General features: G+C 60.6%; 5 protein-coding genes and 1 pseudogene across 7 annotated transcripts in view; 4 read left to right on the top strand and 2 right to left on the bottom strand.

Moving 5' to 3' along the window:
* LOC141917328 (uncharacterized) overlaps nucleotides 1–27988 on the top strand; it is a 158452-nt gene that overhangs the window by 122312 nt on the left and 8152 nt on the right. The gene's annotated exons all lie outside the window — the stretch shown is intronic.
* On the bottom strand, nucleotides 6–2022 carry LOC141917305 (HLA class II histocompatibility antigen, DR alpha chain-like; annotated as a pseudogene).
* LOC141917386 (class II histocompatibility antigen, B-L beta chain-like) lies at nucleotides 2018–27867 on the top strand. 3 transcript variants are annotated; one of them, XM_074810558.1, is made up of 6 exons: nucleotides 2018–2181; nucleotides 2544–2813; nucleotides 3083–3364; nucleotides 3447–3553; nucleotides 3631–3654; nucleotides 27615–27867. In XM_074810558.1, the coding sequence occupies exons 1-6, from the start codon at nucleotides 2091–2093 to the stop codon at nucleotides 27621–27623; spliced, it is 783 nt and encodes a 260-aa protein (XP_074666659.1). In that variant the 5' UTR covers nucleotides 2018–2090; the 3' UTR covers nucleotides 27624–27867. The 3 variants fall into 3 exon arrangements, with proteins under 3 accessions (XP_074666659.1, XP_074666658.1, XP_074666657.1); XM_074810557.1 differs by lacking the exon at nucleotides 27615–27867 and adding an exon at nucleotides 20083–21455; XM_074810556.1 differs by lacking the exon at nucleotides 27615–27867 and adding an exon at nucleotides 3824–4086.
* Nucleotides 18416–19999, top strand: LOC141917304 (class II histocompatibility antigen, B-L beta chain-like). The gene is made up of 4 exons (XM_074810413.1): nucleotides 18416–18578; nucleotides 18942–19211; nucleotides 19493–19774; nucleotides 19857–19999. Exons 1-4 carry the CDS (start codon nucleotides 18488–18490, stop codon nucleotides 19997–19999), a joined length of 786 nt encoding a protein of 261 aa, XP_074666514.1. The 5' UTR covers nucleotides 18416–18487.
* Nucleotides 22791–25371, bottom strand: LOC141917389 (HLA class II histocompatibility antigen, DR alpha chain-like). Its single transcript, XM_074810560.1, has 4 exons — nucleotides 25252–25371; nucleotides 24413–24670; nucleotides 23906–24187; nucleotides 22791–23811 (listed from the first exon to the last, which is right to left on the bottom strand). The coding sequence occupies exons 1-4, from the start codon at nucleotides 25322–25324 to the stop codon at nucleotides 23657–23659; spliced, it is 768 nt and encodes a 255-aa protein (XP_074666661.1). The 5' UTR covers nucleotides 25325–25371; the 3' UTR covers nucleotides 22791–23656.
* On the top strand, nucleotides 25783–27867 carry LOC141917379 (class II histocompatibility antigen, B-L beta chain-like). Its single transcript, XM_074810533.1, has 6 exons — nucleotides 25783–25966; nucleotides 26328–26596; nucleotides 26878–27159; nucleotides 27242–27348; nucleotides 27426–27449; nucleotides 27615–27867. The coding sequence occupies exons 1-6, from the start codon at nucleotides 25875–25877 to the stop codon at nucleotides 27621–27623; spliced, it is 783 nt and encodes a 260-aa protein (XP_074666634.1). The 5' UTR covers nucleotides 25783–25874; the 3' UTR covers nucleotides 27624–27867.

Genomic DNA, 27988 nt, shown 5'->3' with positions numbered 1-27988 from the left:
AGCCATTAAGACTTTCTTATGCTCTCGGAGGCGGGGAGGGGCACTTGGGGCTCTGCGGAGGGGACAAGGAGGGGTGAGGACGGGGTGCTGAGCCCCTCCCTCGCTGCCTGCAAGGGGGGGGGACCCAAGCCCAGTCCCCTGCTCACCCCAGTGCCTCAGGATGGGGGTGGGCAGCCCCTAGTGCCCCACGTGACAGTCATATTGGTCCCCCCGGCTGGGGATGAAGGGCAGGTAGGAGAACTTGCAGAAGGTGCGGTCCTGGCCTCGGTAGAAAACGGTCTCGAGGACGCCCTCGGTCACCTCCTGCCCGTTCTTCAGTCACGTGACGGAGAGCACGGGGGGCCAGAACTTGTCCACGTAGCAGGTCAGGACGTTGGGGTCCCCCAGCTCCACTCGGCACTTGGGGAACATCGTCACATCAGGGGGGACTGGGAACACCCCAGGAGTTAGAGCTGGCCTAGAGCCTGGGCACAGCCCGGCCCCACAGCACCTGGGGGGTGCAGGAAAGCCCCTGCTGTGCCCCACGGCCGAGCCAGGGAGACCACAGACCCCAGCTTGGGGCTGTGACTGGGTGCGCCCGCCTTTGGGGGAGAGCAGGGTGATGGGCAGCGTCCCCAGGGAAAAGGCACCAGCCGGACCATGCCCGCCTTGTTACCGATGTTTGCCCGCGAGTGGTTGGAATTTGCCGTCATGATCTCCAGGTTCTGTTTGTCCACAGCCATGTTCTGCAGAGCTCCCTGCGCCTCGAAGCTGGCGAAGGTCCCGAACTCGGGCAGGCGCCAGACGGTCTCCGTCTTCTGCAGGTCCATGTGGAAGATCTCGTTGCCATCCAAATTGAAGAGGAACTCGCCGCCCTCCTGCTGCAGCCACTCGTCTCGCATGTAGAAGTCAGTCTGGATCAACACGTTCCCCACTGGGAGGGGACCAGCATTAGGCTCAGGTCCCTCCCCCACTGCCACAGGGCTCCCCACAGTTCCTCTGAGGACCCCGTATGGGGGAAGGAGCCCCCCATGAGCCTCTCCCTTCCCTCCAGGATCCCACAGGGCTGTAGCGATGCTGACACCCCCCTCCCCAGGAACGGGAGCGCTCGGAAACCCACTCTGCCCTGGCCCCAACTCTGGCATCTGAGTGCCATCAGGCAGTTGCCCTCCCTCACCCCTGAGCCCGGGGCCACTGACAGGCTGTGGGCAGCACAGGGGCCTGTCTGGGGCACATGCTGGGGGGTGGGGGCCCAGGGCCCCAAGGACTTAGGCGACTATGTGTCCTGGCCCCCCTTCCACCACCGCCTGCCCAGCCCCCCTGGGGTGCAACAGTGAACACCCCCAGGGCTTCCCTGCACTTGGAGGGTCAGAGCTCACCACACCCTGATGCAGGGTCCTATCCGGCCCTTGTGCCAGCACCCCCAAGGTGCAGGGCTCCCCCTGCCCCACCTCTGCCCCCAGACCCGCCCCCCCTGGCCCCGGCACCCTCACGCACCTCTGAGGGCCCCCGTGCCCGGCAGGGTCAGCACTGCCAGCAGCACCAGTGGGACTCCCCGTCCCCGACCATCGCCTCTCCTGGCAGCAGGCAGTGAGAGCGGGAGCAGGCGAGGGGCAGGTGTTGTGCTGAGTGCTGGGGCCCCCCCCGTGCCTGGGGGACAGGGCCCCCCGGACTCTGGCCCAATAGGAGGGAGCCCCGAGGCTGACTCGGCTGTTCCCGGGCAGAGCAGCAGCTCAGGGCACCCTGCAGAGCAAACAGACAGACGGACGCCCAGGCAGGGTCCCGCGGGGCTTCACCTTTGACCTTGGGCCCTGCACCCCCCTGCAGAGGCTGTTGGGGAGGGGGCAGGTTGGGGTCGCCGAGCCCGGGGAGCCCCAGCGCTGCCTGGGGCCGGCAACCGCTGCCTGGGGGCCACTGCTCCAGCGAGGGACAAGTGTCACGGGGAGCCCTGCGGGGCCCGGCTCTGCCTGGTGACAGGTGATGCTGCCCAGCCTCGCTCCTCACTGGGACTCCCAGTCCCTCACTGGGCGGGAGAGGGGCCATTCCCCGAGCGGGCAGAGTGCGGCTGGCTCGGGGGTCCCAGCACTTGCCCAGCCTCTGCTGTGTCAGCGATGGAGACTGGTCGTGTCCTGGGAGCTGGGGGCGTGCTGGTGGCACTGGTGGTGCTGGGAGCCCACGCGGCTGGTGGCGAGGAGCCCTCGGGTGAGCTCAGAGCCCCGGCACGGGGAGGCTGTTGGTGGGGATGGGCCCCCCCGTGTCCCGGGGGTCTCTGGGGTGGGGGGTGCTGCGTGTGGGGGAGACGCTCCCCCCGCTGCTGCAGCCCAGGAGCAGCCTCTGTGCTCAGCTGTGCCCCGGCTCCCTCCTGCCCCCCCTTCCCTGGGGCTCTGTCCCCCCCAGCTCTCCCCAGTGCCCAGGCTGAGAACTGGCGCCCTGGGGGGCAGGATCCCAGTGCCGGCCCTATGGTGGCTGTGGGGCTGTGGGGCCAGCCGGGAGGAGGCTGGGGATGGGCAGGAGGCTTACCGGTGCCTGCCTGCCCCCCCGTGACGGTGTCCCTGCTCACATAGGGGTTTTCCTGGAGATGTTTGAGACTGTGTGTCAATACCTCAACAGCACAGAGCAGGTGAGGTTTGTGGACAGGTACATCTACAACCGGGAGCAGTTACTGTACTTCGACAGCGACCTGGGGCTCTATGTGGCCAACACCCCCCTGGGTGAGCCCCAAGCCCAGTACTTCAACAGCCAGCTGGAATTACTGGAGCGGAAACGGACTGCGGTGGACTGGTTCTGCCGGCACAACTACCAGGTTGGGACCCCCTTCATCACGGAGAGGAAAGGTGAGTGCGTGGCCGCGCGTTGCCCCCGGCCGGGCACAAGCCGAGCCCCCGGGCTCGCAGCGGGCAGAGCGTGTCCGTGCCGTGCTGGGGCAGGGCCCCGGGCAGCCCCCAGCAAAGCCCCTGCACCCTTCCCTGAGGGCGCAAGTCCCTCGGCCTCTCCCTGGGCATGTCCTGCGTGGGGAGCACAGGGCCAGCGCTGGGCCAGGCTGGGGGCAGGCGTGCAGGGCGGCCCCGCGGCTCGGGCCCAGCGCCCTCCCGCTCTCTCCCAGTCCCACCCGAGGTGGAAATCTACCCCATGCAGTCGAGCTCCCTGCCCCAGATCGACAGGCTGGTTTGTGCCGTGATGGATTTCTACCCGGCGCAGATCGAGGTGAAGTGGTTCCAGAACGGGCGGAAGGAGACGGAGCGCGTGGTGTCCACGGACGTGATCCCCAACGGAGACTGGACCTACCAGGTGCTGGTGATGCTGGAAACCACCCCGCAGCGCGGGGACACCTACACGTGCCAGGTGGAGCACGTCAGCCTGCAGCACCCCGTCAGCCAGCGCTGGGGTAAGGCCCTGTGCGGCCCCTGGGGTGGGTGGGGAGGGGGCCGGGCCCCCCCAGCCCTGACCCCCTGCTCTGGGCCCCGCAGAGCTGCAGTTGGACGGCACCCGCAGCAAGATGCTGACGGGGGTTGGGGGCTTTGTGCTGGGGCTCATCTTCCTGGCGCTGGGGCTCGGCCTCTACGTGCGCAAGAAGGTGAGTGGGGGGACACTGGGGGGGTGGCCCCGGGGCGTCTTCTGCACCCCCGCTGACCTGGTCTCTCTGTGTTTCAGGGTGCCCCGTTCCCCGGGCTGCAGGTACCGTCCGTCCCCCCCCACCCCGCTCCCCGCTCCCTGCGTGGGCCGGGGTCCCCCCTGCACCCGGGGGCAGCGCGTCTGGTGGGAACTGTCCCCCACTGGCGCCGGGGCAGAGCCCTGGGGATGTGCCATCCCCTGTCCCGGCGCTCACCCCCTCTTCTCCCCACAGGGCTCCTGAGCGACCTCCTGCCCCCACGGTTCCGCTGCACCGCTGCCTGTCCTCTGCCCCTGCGCGTCACCTCTGCCTCGCACCACCCCGGCCCGGAGCCCCCCGGCCCCGCGCTCATCCCCGGGGTCCCCCCCTCACCCCCTCCCTCCCTCCCTGGCTCCCAGCTTGGCTGTCGCTGCTCGGCAGTCCCGGGGTCCCCAGGGCCCCCCCACGGTGGCCCTCGGCTGCTCCCGCTCTGCCTAATAAAGTGTCCCGAGAGCCGCTGGCCCTGCTTGTCTGGGGACAGGGGCGCGCGCACGGGGGGGCACTCCCTTCCCCGGTCCCGGGTGGCCGGGATGAGGCTCTGCGTCCTCAGCGGGATGGGGGAGACTCACTGGGGAGGCCGGCGACACCCAACATCTTCCGGTCGGCTGCAGGCTAGCCCAGGGGTGGGCCGAGGTCTTCTGCGTCCCCTCCCCTGCTCTGGTCGGTGACTCCATGTCCCCCTGCCGGTGTCTGACCCCACTGGGGGGTGGGAGTGGGGAGTCGGGCTCTGGGGTGGGGGGTTTTGTGGGGGTCACCCTCTCCAGCCCCAGTGCAGATGGCCGCTGCGTTCCCTCCTGCAGTGACCCGTCACGGGACACTACCCTGCACCCCAACACAGCACACTGCACCCCCCGCCAGGACCCAGGTGTCCTGCCCCCACCCTGCCACCACTGCTGTCCCCCCAGAGCCATCCTGCAGCCCCGCCAGCCCCAGGGGCCCCCCCAGTCACCCTGTTCCCCACCATCCCCTGTCCCCAGGACGAGCAGGGTGCGGATGAGGCGGTGACAGAGAGACCGGGCGGTGCCAGGCTGTTCCCAAGCACCTTTCCTGCTGCTGGAAGTGCCCCAGAGCCCGGGAAGGCAGTGCCCCGCTCAGTGTTTGGCCGTGGGGGTGCGGAATGGGTCAGCGGGGGAGTGGAGTGGGGCTAGGAGGCTTCGGGCAGGTACATGGGGAAGGGGAATGGCTGTGGGTCTTGCACTTCCACCGTGGGGCCTGCGACTTGTGATGGCTGGGGCATCACTCGATTTTGGGGGCATCCTGGGTTCTCCTGCCCCACCCCGAGAGGCCCCACTGTGTTGAAAGAATGCAGAGGGAGCCCAGACATCATATAATGCACAAAGGCTCAACTTTATTAGTACTCACACTCCTTTTATATCCACAATAATTAGTTCATACATATTGCAAAAAGCAAGCTCCTTATAGGTTGCTAAGGTTAGATACATTGGTTGCTAAGGTTAAATACCAATCTCTCCCTTTATGATTTCTGCAAGGCCTTCTACATAGTCCTGCTTCTGTTCTTTGTTCTTCTTTGATACTTTTCGGTATTCTCCCATCACGTCGCCGTTGTCAGCAGTTCCTCGGTGCTGTGCCCTTTCTCACGTAGCCAGTTGTTAGCAAACTGCTCCACATCTCCCCCGTTTTCTTTTTGCACTTGTGCTAAAAATATTGCAGAGGCAGTCTTCTGCAGGGCCCTTTGCAGAAGACTGACAATACATGGCAACATCAAAAGCACAGTCACAATTACCAAGATCATGACCCCCATAGACTTGATCAGAGATATTGACCATCCTGAAAGTCCCCAACCTTTAAACATCCTTGTTAACCAATCTAATCCATCTTCTTCTGTTAGACGCCTCACACCATCCTTCAGCTGCTGTATACTTTTAAAAATAGATTCTGAGTGGTCAGACAAATTCATGCAACACATTCCTTCAAAATCTTCACATCCATGTCCTTGCGCTAAAAGCAAAAAATCAATTGCAGCTCTGTTCTGTAAAGTAGCATGTCTAACACTATCAACATCAGTTAAAAGACCACTTAAAGCTAAAGAAGTAGCGTTAGTCTGTTGCTAAGCCAACCAAAGTTACCCAGATATTCTGCTTGGGTTGTGGAACTACCCATCCTTCAGCCTGATGCAGGTTCCAGCACAGGCCGAACACACCGAGCAGGAACCCAGCGAGGGCCGGCATCTGTAGAGACACAAGCATAACCCCTGCCCCAGGTTAATCAGTCGCTGTCGATGAGCTTGTCTCTCTTCCGGCGTCATTGGGAGGTGCGGCAGGTTTCGCCCATCTCGCTGGAACCCATACGGTGCCTGTTGGTGTAGAAACACAAAGATATCCCCTTCCCCATATTATTACTTTAGCTGGTCCTTTCCACAATCCATCTTTTGGATCCTTATAATTTACCCATATCTCTTTCCTTCCCTCACTTACTTTTGCCTTTTCATAATGTAACATAGCTGGTGGTTGTTCTGCGTCTCCAAATATACACAAGTGATTCATTACAAATAATGTTTTTGCTAATCTTTCTTGTACATCCTGTATTTCCTGATATTTTGTTACATAACGTTTCAAGGTACCATTTGCTCTCTCAACTATGGCCTGTCCTGTGGGAGAATGCGGTATCCCTGTTACATGCTTCACTCCCCACTTGCTTAAAAATCTTTGCATTCGACTTCCGACATATGCTGGTCCATTGTCTGTCTTTATAGTATTCGGGACTCCCATTATTGCAAAACAACATGTTAAGTGTCTGATTACCTGTATGGCCTTTTCCCCACTCTGCGCAGAGGCCCATATATATTTGCTATAAGTATCTATAGTAACATGTACATATTTAAGTCTACCAAAGCTTTGTATGTGAGTCACATCCATTTGCCATACTTCATTAGATTTCGTCCCTCTAGGATTGACTCCTATTCCAATACCAACCCCTTTATTGTGAAAACTACAAACAGGGCATGTTTTTACTATGGCCGTTGCCTCCGCCATTGTGATGCCAAACTGTGTTTTTAGCCCTTTTGCATTCTGGTGGAATATGTCATGTGCTTCTTTTGCCAATTTGTCTTTCGGCATGGGAACATGTACAGCAGTGGATACCAACTTGTCCGCTCGAGCATTACCTTCCCCAAGTCCTATATCCCATTTATGACTCCTAACATGGATTACAGCATACGGTTGTTCCCTTATTTTTATGGCCCTCTGTAATTGTAAGAACAACTCATAGAGACGCTTATTTTGTACTTCCCTGATTTCTGCATCTTCTATCCTTGCTACTATTCCTGCTACATACATAGAATCAGTTACAATATTCAATGGTCCATTAAACTTAACCATCGCCCAAACTACTGCCAACAGTTCCAAAGTTTGTAGTGTGTCTTGTGCTGTGGCTTTTAATATCTCGTGTTTCCATGTATTATCTTCTTGCCACGTTATAGCTGCTGTCTGAGATTTCTTTCCTGCATCTGTATAAACTGTGATGGCATTCGGAATCGGCGCCTGTTGTCTTTTTGGCTGTTCAATCCAATGTAATTGTCCTAACCATCTCAAAGGTTCCATAGATAATTGATCAGTTGACAACATCATTGGCCCATTTAACATGGTTTCCTGCAATGCTATGCTATTTGCCAGGTACCATTGCATGGTTTCCTTCTGCATTGGACAGTATATGAATTGAGGTTCTCTTCCACTTATTTGAATAACTCGCACACGACCTTTCTTTACTAAATTTGCTAGTGCCTCAATTCTTTGAAGTAAAGATTTTGATTGTTGTAATGCTGGCGTGATCCATTCTAGCACCCATGTCTCCCCCGTTTTCTTTTTAGACTGCGTAATAGCTCCGAGCAAATGCTGTGAACCCATCCACACAAGTATGTCCAGGGGGAGCTCAGCATCTCTCCGACGCACTTGTCCAGAAGTAATACGGTCTATAATCTGTTGTAGCACTCGCTTCTGGTCTGTTGATAAAGACACCACCTGTGCAGGGTCATTTCCTTTTAACAGTGGTCGTAATTGTTGTAAAAGCTCGTTTGGAATGCCCACTATAGGTTTTAGCCATTGTAAATCTCCTAATAGCTTCTGAGCATCGTGCAGTGTTGAAATTTCAGGATTAATTGTCAATTTTTGTGGTGTTACTATTTGTTTCATCAAAGACAATCCCAAATATTTCCATGGAGCTGTTTTTTGTATCTTTTCTGGTGCAATTACCAATCTTTGCTTTGCAAGGGTGTTTACAATTTCTCTTATCTGTGTTTCTGTAAATGGTTCTTTCTGTGCAAATAATATATCATCCATATAGTGATAAATTATAACATTAGTCCATTTTTGACGTAATTCTACAAAAATCTGACATAAAGTTGGACTATTTCTCATTCCTTGTGGTAAAACTGTCCATTCAAACCGTTGATCTGGCCCTTCTCTATTTATTGTTGGTAAAGTGAAAGCAAATCGGCGCATGTCCTTTTCATGAAGCGGAATCGTAAAGAAACAATCTTTTAAGTCCACAATTAATATAGGCCATTCATAAGGTAACATAGCTGGATTCGGCATACCTGGTTGTAAAGCCCCCATTGGTTCCATTTGTTTGTTTACTTCCCTAAGGTCATGCAAAAGTCGATATTTGCCTGATTTCTTTTTTATGACAAATATCGGAGTATTCCAAGGACTAGTAGATAATCTTAAATGTCCTTGCTGATATTGTTCTTGTACTAGCAGGTGTGCTTGCTCAAGACTTTCCCTTTTTAGTGGCCACTGCTTTACCCATATTGGATCGTCAGATGTCCAAGTTATAGGGATCGGGAAAGTCCAAGCAATGGCCATTAGAATAAATGGTGATCGTTTGTCAAAACTATTCCCATTTGTGCTAACACATCTCTTCCAATTAAACAGTTTACCCCTGGAGGTAATTGCACTACAGCAAGCACCGCTGTGACTGTTTGTCCTTCAATTGTTAATTGTAGGGGCGGCGTTCGATTAGCTAAAGTTAGACCACCCACGCCAGTAATGGTGGTGGTATGCTCTTGTAACGGCCAGCCTTGTGGCCAAGAAGAAGGCGACAGTATGCTGGAATCTGCGCCTGTGTCTAACAACCCTTCCACAGTTATTGCGTTACCTTGAAATGACAGATGAACAGTCTTCCTGGGTCTCGTACTCAGATTCAGTGTTAGCAGGGTCAGGCTTCCTGTAGATCCGAAGCCTTTGTTTCCGCGACTCTTCTCAGTCACTGGTCGTATTGTTTGAGTCACTTGTGGCAGAGGCACCAGCTGTGCAATCCGTTGTCCCTGTGCAATCTTTACTGGTGGATTCAGTGTATATGCCATAATATAGATTTCACCTTCATAATCTGCATCAATAACTCCCGGTAAAACAAATAGTCCACATTGTGATGCTGATGATCTTCCTAATAATAAAGCTCCCATGGCTCTCCCATTAATAATGATAGGTCCTCGTACATTCGTAGATATTGTTTGAGGATTATTTGTTAACAGGGTAACATCTACTACTGCTGCCAGGTCCAACCCGAGACTTCCCCGGGTGGCAGGCTGAAGGACTGCGCTGCGGCTGCAATTTTCGTCGTTGCGCGGCGGCCGGCGAACGCGCTCCGTGTGGAGTTTCCCGACCGTCTGCAGCAAGCCCCCTCATTATGGTAGTTGGATCGGCAAGTTTGACACCATACATTTCTGGCTGTACAACTCTTTCGTACATGCCCTGGAGCTCCGCATCGGTAACACCGCAGCTGCCCCTTTTGAGGTGTTTGCACTTTAACTGCTGCTGCTGCTGAAGTCTGGAGAGGCGCAAGGGCTGCCATAACCTGACTTTGAGTAGCCTGAGCCTGTTCTTTCATTCCTTCCCCTAATTTCTTTATTGCCTCTACAAGAAAAGCCTGAGGTCCAGTGGGTATCGATGACGCCTTTTCAAGTGCCTCCTCTACAGTCCAATGTGCCCTTAATGTATTCAGCAAACTCTTTGTAGCAGGATTGCCATTTTGTGAAATACATTGTTTTAAGAGAGCACCCTGCATGTAGAGAGGTACTCTTGCTCTTTCAATTGCATTTACCAACTTATCTACAAAACTGCCCAAAGTTTCTTCTCTCCCTTGCTTAATTCCCATATACATTGGAACTCCGCCTGGCTCTTTCACTTGCTCTATGGCCTCTCTCACTAACCTCATTGCCTCTCTCACTTTATCCGGACCAAGCAGTGCTTGAGCTTCTACTCTAGCATAAGGTCCTAACCCCATTAATTCATCCATTGTAATCCCTTGTAATGGATCTCCTGCTTGCCGCTGTATCGCTATCGATTCTAACACTCTCGCTTGCCAATGCGCATTAAACAACAACCACTGACTAGGAGAGAAAATTAACTTTGCTATACCCCGACAATCTGCAGGCAGAAGAAGTTGAGTGCTCCAGAGATAATCTAACATTTGACGAACCGGTTCACCAGTAACACCATAAGAACTCACTGTAGAGCGCAATTGTGATAAAAGCTTCCAATCTAATGCCGTAACAGTAGCATTCATTCCACCAGCTGGGTTCGGCTGAAACTGAACTGGAAAAGCCATTGCTGTCGCCATCTGAGTCATCTCCTCATCCCCTTTTTCTAACCCCTCTCGTGCCAATGCATTCCAAGCCCGACACCTTTCTTTAGCGATCTCTATCCCCAGCCCATCTTCTGAGCCAGGAGTAGAATTCTCGCCTTCCGGCGTCACAGTCTGGCTGGATGCGTCAGGGCTACTCAGGGCAGAAGCGGGGGGAGCGGTAGGGAGAACTCGTTCTGAGCTTTCCTGTCCCTTCTCTTCGGAACGTAAAGGTGGTAAAACAAACTCACGAAACGTAGGCGGTAATGGCCACCTAGTTTCCTCCTCCCCATATCTGGTGTTTTTCTCTTTTGCCGCAATTGCGCTCTGTGCAGCTCTTTTTTCAGCCTGATACCTTAGCAATTCATTATGAACCATCCTCCATAACTTTCCCAACTTTTTTGCTGTCTTATCATCGTTCAATGTTAATTCCCATAACTTATCTCCAAATTTTCGCCATTCCGATAACTCATGAACTGTATGTGGATTAATAAAACAACCTTGCTCTACCCCATAAGCTAAAAGCCCCTGAAGATCCTTTTTTACATCTATTCCCTCAACCCGGCGTTGTACCAGCCAGGATGCAAATAAATCATATGCTGCTTGCCTGTCCATACCTGAATTTTTCCGTTGCAGCCTTTCCAGGTCTCGGCAGCACGTATCAGCAGGGCTCACCTCTTATGACACCCTGGGCGCGGGCCTTTTTAGTCGCCTTTCGCCGTCCTCGCTGCTTAAGGACCTGAACAACCTTCTCTGGTCTTTATCCTTTGTGGTGCCTGATACGTCCTTTGGCACGTATCACGTCGTTAGCAGATCACGTCCTTTGGCACGGATCACGTCGGGGTCACCACTTGTTGAAAGAACGCAGAGGGAGCCCAGCCATCATATAATGCACAAAGGCTCAACTTTATTAGTACTCACACTCCTTTTATATCCACAATAATTAGTTCATACATATTGCAAAAAGCAAGCTCCTTATAGGTTGCTAAGGTTAGATACATTGGTTGCTAAGGTTAAATACCAATCTCTCCCTTTATGATTTCTGCAAGGCCTTCTACATAGTCCTGCTTCTGTTCTTTGTTCTTCTTTGATACTTTTCGGTATTCTCCCATCACGTCGCCGTTGTCAGCAGTTCCTCGGTGCTGTGCCCTTTCTCACGTAGCCAGTTGTTAGCAAACTGCTCCACACCACTGGCTGCGGGCGCTGTTCATGGCCTTGATGATGAGGACGGTGCCCGCAATGATGCTGATGGTGACCACGACCAGGCCCAGGGTCATCCCAGGGTCTCGCTGCTCTCGGTGGCAGGGAGGAGCCCCTGATGCTCTGCGGATATGATGGCGGGGTGAGGATGGGGCACTGAGCCCCCCCCCCCCATCACCGCTCTCTGTGCGGACATCGAGCCCTTAGGCACAGCTCTTGGAGTGCCACCACCCAGCCAATCCCTCCCTCACGAGTGCTCCAGCCGGCAAATCCTCCTCTCTCCGCTCTAGAGACAAGGACGTCGGGCGGGACAGGGGCAGAACTTTGCACCAGCCCAGGCAGGTGACGGCAGCGGCTCTTCCCTTCCCCACATGTGCTGGGTTGTGTGTGCTGGGGCTTTCGGTAGCCGTGGAGGGGGCTACAGCCGTGGCCCCTGCGAGAAGCTGCTCCAAGCTCCCCCGGCTGCTCCAAGCTCCCCCTCGGAGACTCCTCTGGCCAAGGCCGGGGCAATGAGTGATGGCGGCTGCGCCTCTGCGATAACGTATTTAAGAAGGGGAAGCTGAGGGGGGCGTTTGGGACCACATTGAGGAGTAGTTGGGAGGAGAACAGCTCTGCGCAGCCTGAGGTCAGCAGGAGGAAGGAGGAGGAAGGGGGCAGGTGCCGGTGCAGAGCCCCCTTGTAACACTGGTGATACGGCAGGCCCTCCCCCAGCTCCCATGGGCGTCAGCGGGGCAGCAGGAACACACCTGCGGCCTGGGGGGGACCCCTGGGACTCTGAGGGGAGAAGCCATCCGTGCTGGTGTAGTTCAGGGCTAGGAGGGGCAACACGGGGAGGGGATGACCCATGGCGAGGGGAAGCACATGGAGCGGGGGGGGGGGGAATGCAGAAGAGTCCTCCCCCCGAGGAGGAAGCAGCGGTGGATTGACTGCACCCCCCATCCCCTGTACCTGCGCCGTGGGGAGAGGAGGGAGAGAGATGGGGCCCAAGCTGAGGTCGGGAAGGAAGGAGGGGTGCGGGAAGGTGGGGAGGGGGTTTAAGCTGTGGTACCGTCCCTCCCTGTGCCCTCCTGCCTGTCCACTGTCGGTTTTGTTAGTGTTTGAATTAAAGTGCTGGTCTTGTTTTCTTCCCCTGAGGAGTCGCCTTTTGCCTGGGGCCGTTAAGGGGGGGAGGGAGCCCTCTCTGTCCTTATCTCCATTCTGGAGCCTTTTGGGTCATTCTTTTCCTTCCCAGGGCCCCGGGCAGCCCCTGGCAAAGCCCCTGCGCCCTTCTCTGAGGGCGCAAGTCCCTCGCCCCCTCCCTGGGCACGTCCTGCGTGGGGAGCATGGGGCCAGCGCTGGGCCAGGCTGGGGGCAGGCGTGCGGGGCGGCCCCGGGGCTCTGTCCCCAGCCGCGGCCCAGCGCCCTCCCGCTCTCTCCCAGTCCCGCCCGAGGTGAGGGTCAGCCCCGTGCAGTCGAGCTCCCTGCCCCAGATCGACAGGCTGGCTTGCTATGTGACAGGCTTTTACCCGGCGCAGATCGAGGTGAAGTGGTTCCAGAACGGGCAGGAGGAGACGGAGCGCGTGGTGTCCACGGACGTGATCCCCAACGGAGACTGGACCTACCAGGTGCTGGTGATGCTGGAAACCACCCCGCAGCGCGGGGACACCTACACGTGCCAGGTGGAGCACGTCAGCCTGCAGCACCCCGTCAGCCAGCGCTGGGGTAAGGCCCTGCGCGGCCCCTGGGGTGGGTGGGGAGGGGGCCGGGCCCCCCCAGCCCTGACCCCCTGCTCTGGGCCCTGCAGAGCTGCAGTGGGACGGCGCCCGCAGCAAGATGCTGACGGGGGTGGGGGGCTTCGTGCTGGGGCTCATCTTCCTGGTGCTGGGGCTCGGCCTCTACGTGCGCAAGAAGGTGAGTGGGGGTGCCGCTGGGTGGGGGGCCCCAGGGCATGTCCTGCGCTGACGCTGGTGCAGAGCCCTGGGGACACGCCATTCCCCGTCCCGGCGTTCACCTCCTCTTCACCCCACAGGGCTCCTGAGCGACCTCCGGCCCTGCTCATCTGGGGGCAGGGGGGTGACCCCCTTCCCCGTGACCCCCCCGAGCATTCAGCTCCCCGTCCCAAGCGCAACACTTATACAGTCAACGTAAAAAACAAACAGCCCCTCCCTCCACCCATCCCCATGTCGGTGCTGCGCTGATCATTGGCTAGATGGGGCAGGTCGGAGGGGGAGGGTGGTTTATGTACAAGACACATCCCAGGACCCCCCCGCCAGCATGACAGAGTGCAAATAAGTTGCCCAAGTCTATGGGACCTGATGAGACGCACCTGTGGGGCCTGAGGGAACTGGGGGGTGAAGCGGCTCAGCCTCTCCCCCTCAGATTGGAGAAGTCCTGGCAATGCCGTGAAGCTCCCACTGATGGGAAACGGGGAAACGTAACCCCTGATTTTCAAAAAAAAAAATAGACCTAAGATCCAGGGAAGTCCAGGCCTGTCAGTCCCACCTCTGCGCCCATCAAGATCCCGGAGCGGATCCCGCTGGAAACTGCTGGGGGACACAGAGAATCGGGAGGTGGTTGGTGACAGCCAACGCGGCGTCACTGAGGGCAAATCGTCCCTGAGCGAGTTGGTGGCCGCCTGTGATGGGGTGACAGCGCTGGTGGTGTCACGGTGTGAGCCCAGGGGGCAACTGAGCCCCAGGCAGGCGGTCACTGGGCACTTCCCCCAGCGCTGGGAAGGTAAAGAATGACCCAAAAGGCTCTGGAATGGAGATAAGGACAGGGATGGCTCCCTCCCCCCTTAACGGCCCCAGGCAAAAGGCGACTCCTCAGGGGAAGAAAACAAGACCAGCACTTTAATTCAAACACTAACAAAACCCCACAGAGTTGAAATTGGCCAATGTGACATCCATCTATAAGAAGGGTCAGAAGGATGATCCAGGAAATTACAGGCCTGTCAGCTTGACGTCGGTGCCCAGGAAGCTGATGGAGCAGCTCATCCTGAGCACCATCACACAACACCTGCGGGACAATGAGATGATCTGTCCTGACTTCAACATTCCTTCCGCTGGTAAGGACCAGAGAGCAGCGCCCGGCTTGGGGAAGCTGCCACCATACCAAAGTACAGAAGGATTTTTTTCTTTAGCTACCAGAGAGCAACGCCTGGCTGCAGGAAGCTGCTGGCATATGGGTTTTCTTCTCCTTCTCTTAAATCATAAGGGGTTTTTCTTTCTTTCTCTTCTTCTTGTAACTCATGGGATCAGGTTTTCTAAGCAACAACAGCACTAGATACAAGTTTTAAAGCAGTTATTGAACACGGCCCAACATTCAGTCACAGATGACCAACTGCATGAGTCACTGCGCTCTATCTTTAAGTATTGTAAATGATTCCCGGTTGTGGTGGAAGGTCGGAGAGGAGCTTAAAACTAATGAGGACCCAGGGACCTCTGGGGTCCTTACACAGCGGGTGATTTACATGGCTTTAGCCCACTGACAGGAGAAATACCAGAACCTGTCCGTACCTCATCCCGGCAGGAGAAAGAACTAACTCCTACTGCCACCCCGGCAGAAGCAAGTGGGAATGAAAAGGTTAAAGCTGAGGAATTACAATCTGCACCTTCTGATTCTCCACCTCCCCCAGCGGAGGCATTCCCGGTAGAGATTCAGGGAGGAGAATCTAAGATAGAGACATGTCTTAAGGAGGCGCTGAGCCATGGAGACCCTGTGGCGTTTCTGGCAATTTAACACCCAACCATCAGCTGCAGCACGAGCCCCGGCCCTACCAGGATTTTAAAGAACCGCGTAAAAGCGTTAATGAGGACGGGCTTCAAAACTCATTTACAACAGGTATACTGGAGGCAATCACTCACGGGTATCAATTGGTCCCGTGGGATTGGCTGGCCCTGATAAAAACGGTATTAATGCCGGCACAGTATTCTGTCTGGAAAACCGAGTGTGTGGATCTCTGTACTCAGCATTTGCGTCCCCCCAGCTGCCAGCGTGGAGTTGGTGGTGGCGGCCTCAGGCCTCCCCAAGCCCCCGCCGCTGCGGGGTGACCGCCTGCAACCGAGTGTGGCACCGCACCCCTGGTCTGCACCAACCCGTCCCGCCTCCCCCGAACACCAAAAGCAGCAGTTTTTATAGAAGAGCAGATCTGCAGGGGCTGGAGGGATTTTGGGGGAGCTGGGGTGGGGAAAGGGGAGAAATGGGCAGCTGGGGTGGGCTGGGGGCTGCTCTGGCCTGGGGGAGAACGTGGCACCCCGAAACAGGGCCAAGGTCAATGTGGGAGCAGGGGCAGCACCCGCGCCACGCACAGGAGATGCCCCAGGGCCCCCCCGCAGTGTCCCCAGTGCTGGGATGGGGCTGGGGGAGCAGTGGGGTCACCCCACATGCCTGTCCCCAGCCTGGCCCAGGGCCAGCGGGGCAAGTGGGGCCAGGGCTGGTCCCACACGTGCTCAAGGGGGTGCTGGGTGCTGGGAGGGGACTCAGAGGCTGAAAGGGGCTGGGGGAGGATCTGGGGAGTTGGAGAGTTGGAGCGTTCCTCAGCCACAGATATGACGGGTGGCCAGAACTTGCCCACGTAGCAGGTCATGACATTGGGTTCCCCCAGCTCCACTTGGCCCTTGGGGAACATTGTCACCTGAGGGTGGGGCTGGGGACAGCCCAGGAGTTAGTGCTGCCCTAGAGTCTGGGCTCAGCCCAGCCCCACAGTGCCCGGGGGGTGCAGGAAAGGCCCCGTTGTGTCCCACCGCTGACCCAGGGAGACCCCAAACCCCAGCTTGGGGCTGTACCTGGGTGCCCCCACTCTGGGGGGGAGCAGGGTGCTGTGCAGGGTCTCCAGGGGAAGGCAGCGGCCAGGCGGTGGCCGGCTTGTTCCCTCAAGGGCTCTGGGGGAGGGTGGAGCCCTTGGGCCACCTAGTGCAGCCACGATGTGTCCCTGCTACTGCTCTGCAGAGCTCCCTGCACCCCACAGCTCAACAAGGTCCCACGCTCAAGCAGGTGCCAGACACTCTCCTGCTTCTGCAGGACCCTCGGGAAGATCTTGTCGGCCTTGAACGCTATCCCAGAATCAATCCCAGAATTATCTTGGTTGGCAAAGCCCTTGAAGATCCTCCAGTCCAACCATGAACCTCACAGTGACTGTGCTCAGCTCCACCAGATCCCTCAGCGCTGTGGTGTGTGCAATGCTGTGTGCGCTGGTAGAGATGCACTTCAGCTGGGCTGATGTCCCCCACACCTTTTCGCTTTTAGAAGTCCTAAGTCCAGCCTGACCTTTCACAGGTGTTACCATGGTTACCGATCCATCCATAGCCCTTCATCTCTGTCGTGCTGCCTGTCTCCATCCCTTGCCTGTGCTGAGAAGGCAGGGTGAGGGTCATCGCTGGCAGAACAGCCCACAAACTCCGGTGATCTACCCCGGGGCTGATGTCTGGGAGTTCCAGTTTGTCCCCTTCCCCCCTCAAATCCAGTTCAAAGCTCTCCCTGAGCCCAGCTCACTCCTGCCCCGAGACCCTTCTGCCCCTCTGGGACAGGAACATCCCATCTGATGCCAAAAGCTCTGGCGACCCGCAGTTGAACCATCCAAACCCCACCAGTAACACCAGTCTCGGAGCCACCAGTTCATCTGTTGAGTTCTCCCGTGATCTCCTTCATCCATCCCCGCAACCGAAGGGACAGAGGAGACACAATTTGCACACCCAACCGTTTAACCAGTTTCCCCAAGGCCCTGAAATCTCTCTTCGTTGATTTTGGGCTACTGCTGGTAATATTATGGCTACCTACCGGAAAAACCAAGCACGGTTGGTAGCCCTGGGGTCTCACTAGAGCGGGGAGTTTTTCTGTGAGGTCCTTCACCAGGCCCCCAGGGAGGCAGCAGACTGGTCTGCGTGTGGGGCCTTCGACCGCCCTCAGAATGGTGTCACCTCCTACAATGACCCTTCTGGGGTTCTTTTTAGAATTTGTTTTAATACCTGGTCTAGAGCGACCCGGCCTTGGTGGACCTTCATCTTCCTCCTCCTTTGACTCATTTTCTTTGTGTTTCTCTGCTTCATTCACAAGTTCCGGGGCCCTGTATCTATTGTGAAGGGACACCATGGAGGGTGAGGGAGGGCGGGGGGGGGAATTTCCTCCCTCCCTGAGCAGGGACCTGTTCCCAGCCTCCCCCATCCCTTAGGTCCCTCCTTCTGCAAGAGGGTGAGGGATATCCTGCCTCTTCTGGAGCCTCCACTTGCTCCTGTTGCTTCAGGGGTGTCAAGGTGCTGCCCCACCCTTCCGCACTCCCTAAAACTCATTAATCTTTCCACCTCTTCTCTGACCTCCGCCACCGGGCTGAGCAGCTCATCCAGCTGATCCCAGCGCACACGGGTGTTGTCACAACTGCTCCCCAACAGCACCGACAGGCTCAGGCACTCCCTGCAGCCTGGGACCTGTGACAATGTGTGTTTGCATGCAGGGACCCCGACCGGCTCCCAGACATGCGGTGGGGGGGCTGGGGGGTCCCAGGGCCCCAGGGGACCAGCGCTCCCACCCCACACCTCAATACACACCTCGGCCAGGCCACCAGAGCTCTTGCAAAGGGACATCCTGATGGCCGGGTGCTGTAGGGATAGCGTGACCCCAAGGGACATTGGAGAGGGGTCCCCCTTCCTGCACCCTGCCCTCCACCCTGGGGTGCACCTGAGCCAATAGGAGGGAGCCCCGAGGCTGACTCGGCTGTTCCCGGGCAGAGCAGCAGCTCAGGGCACCCTGCAGAGCAAACAGACAGACAGACGCCCAGGCAGGACCCCAGTAGCAGGACTTGGTTTGGGGCCCCCCACATTAGGGGTTTTCTCCGGGCCCGGCTCCCCCCAGTCTCTGGGATCCAGGGGTCGCATGAGTCAGATGCTGCTCCCAGCCGTGGGGTACAGCAGGGGGACAAGTGTCATGGGGAGCCCTGCAGGGCCCGGCTCTGCCTGGTGACGGGTGATGCTGCCCAGCCTCGCTCCTCACTGGGCCTCACTGGGACTCCCAGTCGCGCACTGGGCAGGAGCGGGACCATTCCCCGAGCGGGCAGAGTGCAGCTGGCTCGGGGGTCCCAGCACTTGCCCAGCCTCTGCTGTGTCAGCGATGGAGACTGGTCGTGTCCTGGGAGCTGGGGCCGTGCTGGTGGCACTGGTGGTGCTGGGAGCCCACGCAGCTGGTGGCGAGGAGCCCTCGGGTGAGCTCAGAGACCCGGCATGGGGAGGCCGTTGGTGGGGATGAGCCCCCCCAGTGTCCTGGTGGACTCTGGGGTGGGGGGTGCTGCGTGTGGGGGAGACACTCCCCCCGCTGCTGCAGCCCAGGAGCAGCCTCTGGGCTCAGCTGTGCCCCGACTCCCTCCTGCCCCCCCTTCCCCGGGGCTCTGTCCCCCCCAGCTCTCCCCAGTGCCCAGGCTTAGAACTGGCGCCCTGGGGGGCAGGATCCCAGCGCCGGCCCTATGGCAGCTGTGGGGCTGTGGGGCCAGCCGGGAGGAGGCTGGGGATGGGCAGCGGGCTTCCCAGTGCCTCCCTGCCCCCCTGTGACAGTGTCCCTGCCCACACAGGGGTTTTCCTGGAGATGGCTGAGGGCGAGTGTCAGCACCTCAACGGCACCGAGCAGGTGAGGTACGTGCGGAGGTGCATCCACAACCGGGAACAGTTTATGCACTTTGACAGCGACGTGGGGCTCTTTGTGGCCGACACCCCCCTGGGTGAGCACCAAGCCCAGTACTGGAACAGTCAGCCAGACTTACTGGAGGTCGCACGGGGTATGGTGGACACAGCCTGCCGGTACAACTACCAGGCTTTGACCCCCTTCATCACGGAGAGGAAAGGTGAGCGCGTGGCCGCGCGTTGCTCCTGGCCGGGCACAAGCCGAGCCCCCGGGCTCGCAGCGGGCAGAGCGTGTCCGTGCCATGCTGGGGCAGGGCCCCGCGCAGCCCCCGGCAAAGACCCTGTGCCCTTCCCTGAGGGTGAGAGTCCCTCGGCCCCTCCCTGGGCACGTCCTGCGTGGGGAGCACAGGGCCAGCGCTGGGCCAGGCTGGGGGCAGGCGTGCAGGGCGGCCCCGGGGCTCTGTCCCCAGCCGCGGCCCAGCGCCCTCCCGCTCTCTCCCAGTTCAGCCCAAGGTGAGGGTCGCCCCCGTGCAGTCGAGCTCCCTGCCCCAGACCGACAGGCTGGCTTGCTACGTGACGGGCTTTTACCCGGCGCAGATCGAGGTGAAGTGGTTCCAGAACGGGCGGGAGGAGACGGAGCGCGTGGTGTCCACGGACGTGATCCCCAACGGAGACTGGACCTACCAGGTGCTGGTGATGCTGGAAACCACCCCGCAGCGCGGGGACACCTACACGTGCCAGGTGGAGCACGTCAGCCTGCAGCACCCCGTCAGCCAGCGCTGGGGTAAGGCCCTGCGTGGCCCCTGGGGCGGGTGGGGAGGGGGCCGGGCCCCCCCAGCCCTGACCCCCTGCTCTGGGCCCCGCAGAGCTGCAGTGGGACGGTGCCCGCAGCAAGATGCTGATGGGGGTGGGGGGCTTTGTGCTGGGGCTCATCTTCCTGGTGCTGGGGCTCGGCCTCTACGTGCGCAAGAAGGTGAGCGGGGGGGCCGCTGGGCAGGGGGGCCGCTGAGCATGTGCCCCGCTGCCGCCAGGACAGAGCCCTGGGGACACACCATCCCCCCTCCCGGCATTCACCCCCTCTTCTCCCCACAGGGCTCCTGAGCGACCTCCTGCCCCTGCGGCTCCGCTGCGCCGCTGCCTGTTTTCTGCCCCCAATGTCATCTCAGGCTCCCAGCGCCGCGGCCCGGAGCCCCCCAGTCCCGTGCCCATCCTCGGGGTCCTCCCCTTACTCCTTCCCTCCCTCCGTGGCTCCCAGCTTGGCTGTCACTGGTCTGCAGTGCCAGGGTCCCCAGTGCCCCCCCACGGTGGCCCTCGGCCTCTCTGGCTCTGCCTGATAAAGTGTCCCGGGACCCTGCTGATCTGGGGACGGGGGTGGGGAGGGCACTCCCTTCCCTGGACCCAGGGTCTCTGGAGCAGTGACGGGCCCCTGGAATTCTGCAGAGGGGACAGGGCAGTGAGGATGGGGCACTGACCCCCCTTCCTTGTCACCGCTCTCCACGCGGACATGGAGCCCTTGGCCACAGCTCTTGGAGTGCCACCACCAGCCAATCCCTCCCTCACGAGTGCTCCAGCCGGCAAATCCTCCTCTCTCCGCTCTAGAGACATGGACGTCGGGCGGGACAGGGGCAGAACTTTGCACCAGCCCAGGCAGGTGACGGCAGCGGCTCTTCCCTTCCCCACATGTGCTGGGTTGAGTGTGCTGGGGCGTTTGGTAACTGTAGAGGGGGCTACAGCCGTGGCCCCTGCGAGAAGCTGCTCCAAGCTCCCTCGGCTCCAAGGCCGGGACGATGAGCGATGGCGGCTGTGCCTCTGCGATAACGTATTTAAGAAGGGGAAGCTGAGGGGGGGGTTGGGGGCACATTGAGGAGGAGTTGCGAGGAGAACAGCTCTGCACAGCCTGAGGTCAGCAGGAGGAAGGAGGAGGAAGGGGGCAGGTGCTGGTGCAGAGCCCCCCTGTATCCCTGGTGAGACGGCAGGGCCCCCCCCGCTCCCCTGGGGGTCAGCGGAACAGCAGGAACCCACCTGCAGCCCGGGGGGGACCCCCGGGACTCTGAGGGGAGAAACCGCATACGCTGGTGTAGTTTGGCACTGGGAGGTGTGACACGGAGAGGGGGGGACCCACAGCGGAGCATCTTGAGAAAAATGCATCCCGTGGGGGGGACTCGTGATGGAGAGAGTCTGTGCAGGAGAGGGGAAGCAAGTGGAGTGGGGGGGAATGCAGAGGAGTCCTCCCCTTGAGGAGGAAGCAGCGATGGATTGACTGCACCCCCCATCCCCTACCCCTGTGCCATGGCGAGAGGTGGGAGAGAGATGGGGCCCAAGCTGAGGCCGGGAAGGAGGGAGGGGTGTGGGAAGGTGGGGAGGGGGTTTAAGCTGTGGTACCGTCCCTCCCTGTGCCCTCCTGCCTGTCCAGTGTCGGTTTTGTTAGTGTTTGAATTAAAGTGCTGGTCTTGTTTTCTTCCCCTGAGGAGTCACCTTTTGCCTGGGGCCATTAAGGGGGGAGGGAGCCATCCCTGTCCTTATCTGCATTCCAGAGCCTTTTGGGTCATTCTTCTCCTTCCCAGCACTGGGGGGAAGGGCCCAGTGACCGCCTGCTTGGGGCTCAGTTGCCCCCTGGGCTCACACCGTGACACCACCAGCGCTGTCACCCCATCGCAGGCGGCCACCAACTCCCTCAGGGACGATTTGCCCTCAGTGACGCCGCGTTGGCTGTCACCAACCACCTCCCGATTCTCCGTGTGCCCCGGCAGTTTCCAGCGGGATCCGCTCCGGGATCTTGATGGGCGCAGAGGTGGGACTGACAGGCCTGGACTTCCCTGGATCTTCATATTTATTTTTCTTTTTTGAAAATCAGGGGTTACGTTTCCCTGTTTCCCATCAGCGGGAGCTTCACGGCACTGCCAGGACTTCTCCAATCTGAGGGTGAGAGGCTGAGCCGCTTCACCCCCCAGTTCCCTCAGGCCCCGCGGGTGTGTCTTATCAGGTCCCACAGACTTGGGCACCTCCCAGTTCCTTCCAGGGCCTTGACCCTGACCTTGTCCTACCGCGGGCGGTTCTTCCTTCTCCCAGGCCTTTCCCTTTGCCCCTCGGGCTGTGTGCCGGCAGCTCTTGCCGCTGGAGACGGAGGCAAAAAAGGGGTTGGGTGCCTCAGCCTCCTCCTCAGCCCGGGTAACCGGGTCTCCTGTTTCCTCCCGTGAGGGTTCACGTTTTCCCTGCTCTTCCTCTCCTCCCCGATGGACCTAGAGAAGCTTTTCTTGTTGCCCTCGACCTCCGTGGCCACAGTGATCTCTCTCAGGGCTTTGCCCTTCCTGACCCCATGCCCGGCTGCTCGCACAATTTCTCTGTGTCTCTGCCAGGCTCCTTGGCCTTCCTGCCACCCTCTGTGGGCTTCCTTTTTGTGTCTGAGCTTGCCCACGAGCTCCCGGTGCCCCCGCGCAGCCTCGCCCGCCTCCCTCTCTGTTGGGCTGAGCTTCAGAGCTCGGAGGAGATGATCCTTGAAACGAGCCCCAGCTTTCTTGGGTCCCTCTTTCCCCGAGGGCTCCAGCCCAGGGGACTCTGCCAAGCAGGTTCCCGCAGAGGCCCAAGGCCGCTCTCCACAAGTCCTGGGGCACAAGCTTCCTGCGTGCCCTCCTCGCTGTCCAGAGGCTCTTGGCCTCCCCCAGTTCCTGGGCGCTGCAGCCATGGCTGCCCTTGGCCTTCACCCTCCCCACCAGCCCCCCACTCCTTGGGGAGGGCCCAGCCCAGCACAGCCCCTCCTGGGCTCCTCCGTCACTCACAGAAGTTCGTTCTCAACACCGCAGTGCAGGAACCTCCTGTATTGCTTGTCCCCTGCTGAGTTGTGCCCCCCAACAGCTCTTGGGGGGTTCAAGTGCCCCCCATGAGGCTGGGGGGGGGCAAGCAGGGACTGGGGGAGCTGGGACAGACGGTGGGGGGTGAGAGAGCAGATCCACAGGGGCTGGAGTGATTTGGGGAGAGCTGGGTTGGGGAAAGGGGAGAAATGGGCAGCTGGGGTGGGCTGGGGGCTGCTCTGACCTGGTGGAGAACGGGGCACCCCGAAACAGGGCCAAGGTCAATGTGAGAGCAGGGGCAGCCCTGGTCCCATGCACAGGAGACGCCCGAGGGTTTCCTCCACAGTGTCCCCAGCACTGGGATGGGGCTGGGGGAGCAGCGAGGACACCCCACATGCCTGTCCCCAGCCTGGACCAGGGCCAGCGGGGGCAAGAGGGGCCAGGGCAGGTCCCACACGTGCCCTGGGGGGTGCTGGGTGCTGGGAGGTGGCTCAGAGTCTGAAAGTAGCTGGGGGAGGAGCTGGGGAGTTGGAGAGGGGAAGCGGGATGTCGGAGAGGTGGGGGGTTCCCCTGGCATCCTCCCCCAGCCCTGGGGCCCTGGACCAGCTCCCTGGGGACAAAGAGACTCGGTGTCAGGATGTCCCCAAGCACCTTTCCTGCTGTTGGAAGTGCCCAGAGCCGGGGAAGGCAACACCCCGCTCAGCAGGTGCCTGTGGGGATGGACAAGGGGGCAGCGGAGGGGTGGAGCAGGCCTGGGTGGGTCAGGGCAGGGACAGGGGAAGGGGATGGGCTGTGGGGCTTGTGGTGCAGCCGTGGGGCATGGGACTGATGAGGGTTAGGGGGTTGCAGGTCTTTGGGGCACCCTGGGTTCTGCCTCCTTACAAGAGGCCCCGCTGGTTGCGGGCGCTGTTCATCTTCATCGCCTTGATGATGAGGATGGTGCCCGCAATGATGCCGGCGATGCCCACGGCCAGGCCCAGGGCGCACACCAGGGTCTCGGTGGTCTCGGAGACAGGGAGGGGCACTTGGGGCTCTGCGGAGGGGACAAGGAGGGGTGAGGATGGGGCGCTGAGCGCCTCCCTCGCTGCCTGCAAGGGGAGGGGACCCAGGCCCAGCCCCCTGCTCACCCCAGTGCCTCAGGATGGGGGTGGGCAGCCCCTCATGCCCCACGCGACAGTCGTACTGGTCCCCCCGGCTGGGGATGAAGGGCAGGTAGGAGAACTTGCGGAAGGTGTGGTCCTGGCCTCCGTAGAAAACGGTCTCGAGGACGCCCTCGGTCACCTGCTGCCCGTTCTTCAGCCACGTGACGGAGAGCACGGGGGGCCAGAACTTGTCCACATAGCAGGTCAGGACGTTGGGGTCCCCCAGCTCCACTCGGCGCTTGGGGAACATTGTCACCTCGGGGGGGGCTGTGGACAATCCAGGAGTTAGAGCTGGCCTAGAGCCTGGGCTCAGCCTGGCGCCACAGGACCCAGGGGGTGCAGGAAAGGCCCCGCTGTGCCCCACGGCCGAGCCAGGGAGACCCCAAACCCCAGCTTGAAGCTGTGCCTGGCACCCCCACTCTGGGGGGCAGCAGGGTGCTGTGCAGGGTCCCCAGGGAAAAGGCACCAGCCGGACCATGCCCGCCTTGTTACCGATGTTTGCCCGTGAGTGGTTGGAATTTTCCGTCATGATCTCCAGGTTCTGTTTGTCCACAGCCATGTTCTGCAGAGCTCCCTGCGCCTCGAAGCTGGCGAAGGTCCCGAACTCGGGCAGGCGCCAGACGGTCTCCGTCTTCTGCAGGTCCACATGGAAGATTTCGTTGCCATCGAAATCGAAGAGGAACTCGCCGCCCTCCTGCTGCAGCCGCTCATCCCGCATGTAGAAGTCAGTCTGGATCAACACGTTCCCCACTGGGTGGGGACCGGTATTAGGCTCAGGTCCCTCCCCCACTGCCACGGGGCTTCCCACAGTTCCCCTGGTGACCCGTATGGGGGAAGGGAGGCCCCGATGGGTACAGGTGCCCTCCCTGAGCCTCTCCCTTCCCTCCAGGATCCCACAGGTCTGTGTCAACGCCGACACCCCCCTCCCCAGGAACGGGAGCACTCGGACACCTGCTCAGCCCCCGCCCCGACTCTGGCATCTCGGTGCCATCAGGCAGTTGCCCTCCCTCACCCCCTGAGCCCAGGGCCACTGACAGGCTGTGGGGACCACAGGGACACGTCCTGGGGTGGGGGGGTGGGGGGCCCAGGGCCCCAAGGACTTGGGCAACTGAGTATCATGGCCCCCTTTCCTCCACCACCTGCCCTGCCCCCCTGGGGTGCACCTGGGGACCACCCCCAGGAGTTCCCTGCACTTGGAGGAACAGGGATTCTCACGCCCTGATCCAGGGTCCGATCCTGACCCGGTGCCAGCCCCCCCCGGGTGCGGGGCACCCACCACCTCACCTCCGTCCCCAGACCCAGCCCGCCCCAGCACCGGCCCCGTCACACACCTCTGAGGGCCCCCACGCCTGGCAGGGTCAGCACTGCCAGCAGTGCCAGTGAGATGCCCTGTCCCCCAGCCATCGCCTCTCCTGGCAGCAGCAGCGAGAGCGGGAGCAGGCGAGGGGCAGGTGTTGTGCTGAGTGCTGGGGGGCCCCCGTGCCTGGGGGACAGGGCCCCCCGGACTCTGACCCAATAGGAGGGAGCCCCGAGGCTGACTCGGCTGTTCCCGGGCAGAGCAGCAGCTCAGGGCACCCTGCAGAGCAAACAGACAGACGGACGCCCAGGCAGGGTCCCGCGGGGCTTCACCTTTGACCTTGGGCCCTGCACCCCCCTGCAGAGGCTGTTGGGGAGGGGGCAGGTTGGGGTCACCGAGCCCGGGGAGCCCCAGCGCTACCTGGGGCCGGCAACCGCTGCCTGGGGGCCACTGCTCCAGCGAGGGACAAGTGTCATGGGGAGCCCTGCAGGGCCCGGCTCTGCCTGGTGACGGGTGATGCTGCCCAGCCTCGCTCCTCACTGGGCCTCACTGGGACTCCCAGTCGCGCACTGGGCAGGAGCGGGGCCATTCCCCGAGCGGGCAGAGTGCGGCTGGCTCGGGGGTCCCAGCACTTGCCCAGCCTCTGCTGTGTCAGCGATGGAGACTGGTCATGTCCTGGGAGCTGGGGCCATGCTGGTGGCACTGGTGGTGCTGGGAGCCCATGCGGCTGGTGGCGAGGAGCCCTCCGGTGAGCTCAGAGACCCGGCACGGGGAGGCTGTTGGTGGGGATGGGCCCCCCCTGTGACCCGGGGGTCTCTGGGGTGTGGGGTGCTGCGTGTGGGGGAGACACTCTCCCTGCTGCTGCAGCCCAGGAGCAGTCTCTGGGCTCAGCTGTGCCCCGACTCCCTCCTGCCCCGCCTTCCACGGGGCTCTGTCCCCCCCAGCTCTCCCCAGTGCCCAGGTTGAGATCTGGCACCGTGGGGGGCAGGATACCAGCACTGGCCCTATGGCGGCTGTGGGGCTGTGGGGCCGGCCGGGAGGAGGCTGGGGATGGGGAGGGAGCTCCCTGGTGCCTCCCTGCCCCCCCTTGACGGCCTCCCTGCCCACACGGGTTTTCCTGGAGTTGTCTGTGTTTGAGTGTCAGTACCTCAACGGCACCGAGCAGGTGAGGTATGTGGATAGGTACATCCACAACCGGGAGCAGTTACTGCACTTCGACAGTGATGTGGGGCTCTATGTGGCCGACACCCCCCTGGGTGAGCCCCAAGCCCAGTACTTCAACAGCCTGCCAGACTTACTGGATGATGAACGGGCTTCGGTGGACACGTTCTGCCGGTACAACTACCAGGTTGGGACCCCCTTCATCACGGAGAGGAAAGGTGAGCGCGTGGCCGCACTTTGACCCCCCCCGGGCACAAGCCGAGCCCCCGGGCTCGCAGCGGGCAGAGCGTGTCCGTGCCGTGCTGGGGCAGGGCCCCGGGCAGCCCCCAGCAAAGCCCCTGCGCCCTTCCCTGGGGGCGCGAGTCCCTCGGCCCCTCCCTGGGCACGTCCTGCGTGGGGAGCACAGGGCCAGCGCTGGGCCAGGCTGGGGGCAGGCGTGCGGGGCGGCCCCGGGGCTCTGTCCCCAGCCGCGGCCCAGCGCCCTCCCGCTCTCTCCCAGTCCCGCCCGAGGTGGAAATCTACCCCGTGCAGTCGAGCTCCCTGCCCCAGATCGACAGGCTGGTTTGTGCCGTGATGGATTTCTACCCGGCGCAGATCGAGGTGAAGTGGTTCCAGAACGGGCGGGAGGAGACGGAGCGCGTGGTGTCCACGGACGTGATCCCCAACGGAGACTGGACCTACCAGGTGCTGGTGATGCTGGAAACCACCCCGCAGCGCGGGGACACCTACACGTGCCAGGTGGAGCACGTCAGCCTGCAGCACCCCGTCAGCCAGCGCTGGGGTAAGGCCCTGCGCGGCCCCTGGGGTGGGTGGGGAGGGGGCCGGGCCCCCCCAGCCCTGACCCCCTGCTCTGGGCCCCGCAGAGCTGCAGTCGGACGGCGCCCGCAGCAAGATGCTGACGGGGGTGGGGGGCTTCGTGCTGGGGCTCATCTTCCTGGTGCTGGGGCTCGGCCTCTACGTGCGCAAGAAGGTGAGTGGGGGGACACTGGGGGGGTGGCCCCGGGGTGTCTCCCGCGCCCCTGCTGACCTGGTCTCTCTGTGTTTCAGGGCGCCCCGTTCCCTGGGCTGCAGGTACCGTCCGTCCCCCATGCCCTGCTCCCCACTCCCTGCGTGGGTCGGGGTCTGGGACCCGGGCACAGCGCGTCCAGCGGGAGCGTGTCCCCCACTGGCGCCGGGGTAGAGCCCTGGGGACGCACCGTCCCCCGTCCCGGCGCTCACCCCCTCTTCTCCCCACAGGGCTCCTGAGCGACCTTCTGCCCCCGCAGCTCCGCTGCGCCGCTGCCTGTCCTCTGCCCCCCCGTGTCACCTCTGCTTCGCACTGCCGCGGCCCGGAGGCCCCTGGCCCCGCGCTCATCCCCGGGCTCCCCCCCTCACACTCTCCCTCCCTGGCTCCCAGCTTGGCTGTCGCTGCTCTGCAGCCCCATCCCCAGGGCCCCCCCACGGTGGCCCTCGGCCGCTCCGGCTCTGCCTAATAAAGTGTCCCATAACCTGCTGGCCCTGCTCCTCTGGGGACAGGGGGGCAGGGGTGGTCTCTCCCTTCCCCCGCCCCGGGTGGCCGGGATGGGGCTCCGCGTCCTCAGCGGGATAGGGGGGGACACACTGCGGGGGGG

The sequence above is a fragment of the Strix aluco genome, chromosome 37 (genome assembly GCF_031877795.1).
Source record: "Strix aluco isolate bStrAlu1 chromosome 37, bStrAlu1.hap1, whole genome shotgun sequence".
Classification (NCBI taxonomy): domain Eukaryota; kingdom Metazoa; phylum Chordata; class Aves; order Strigiformes; family Strigidae; genus Strix; species Strix aluco.
Note: the sequence above shows the minus strand (reverse complement) of the source record. Positions and strands in the feature narration are given on the sequence as shown.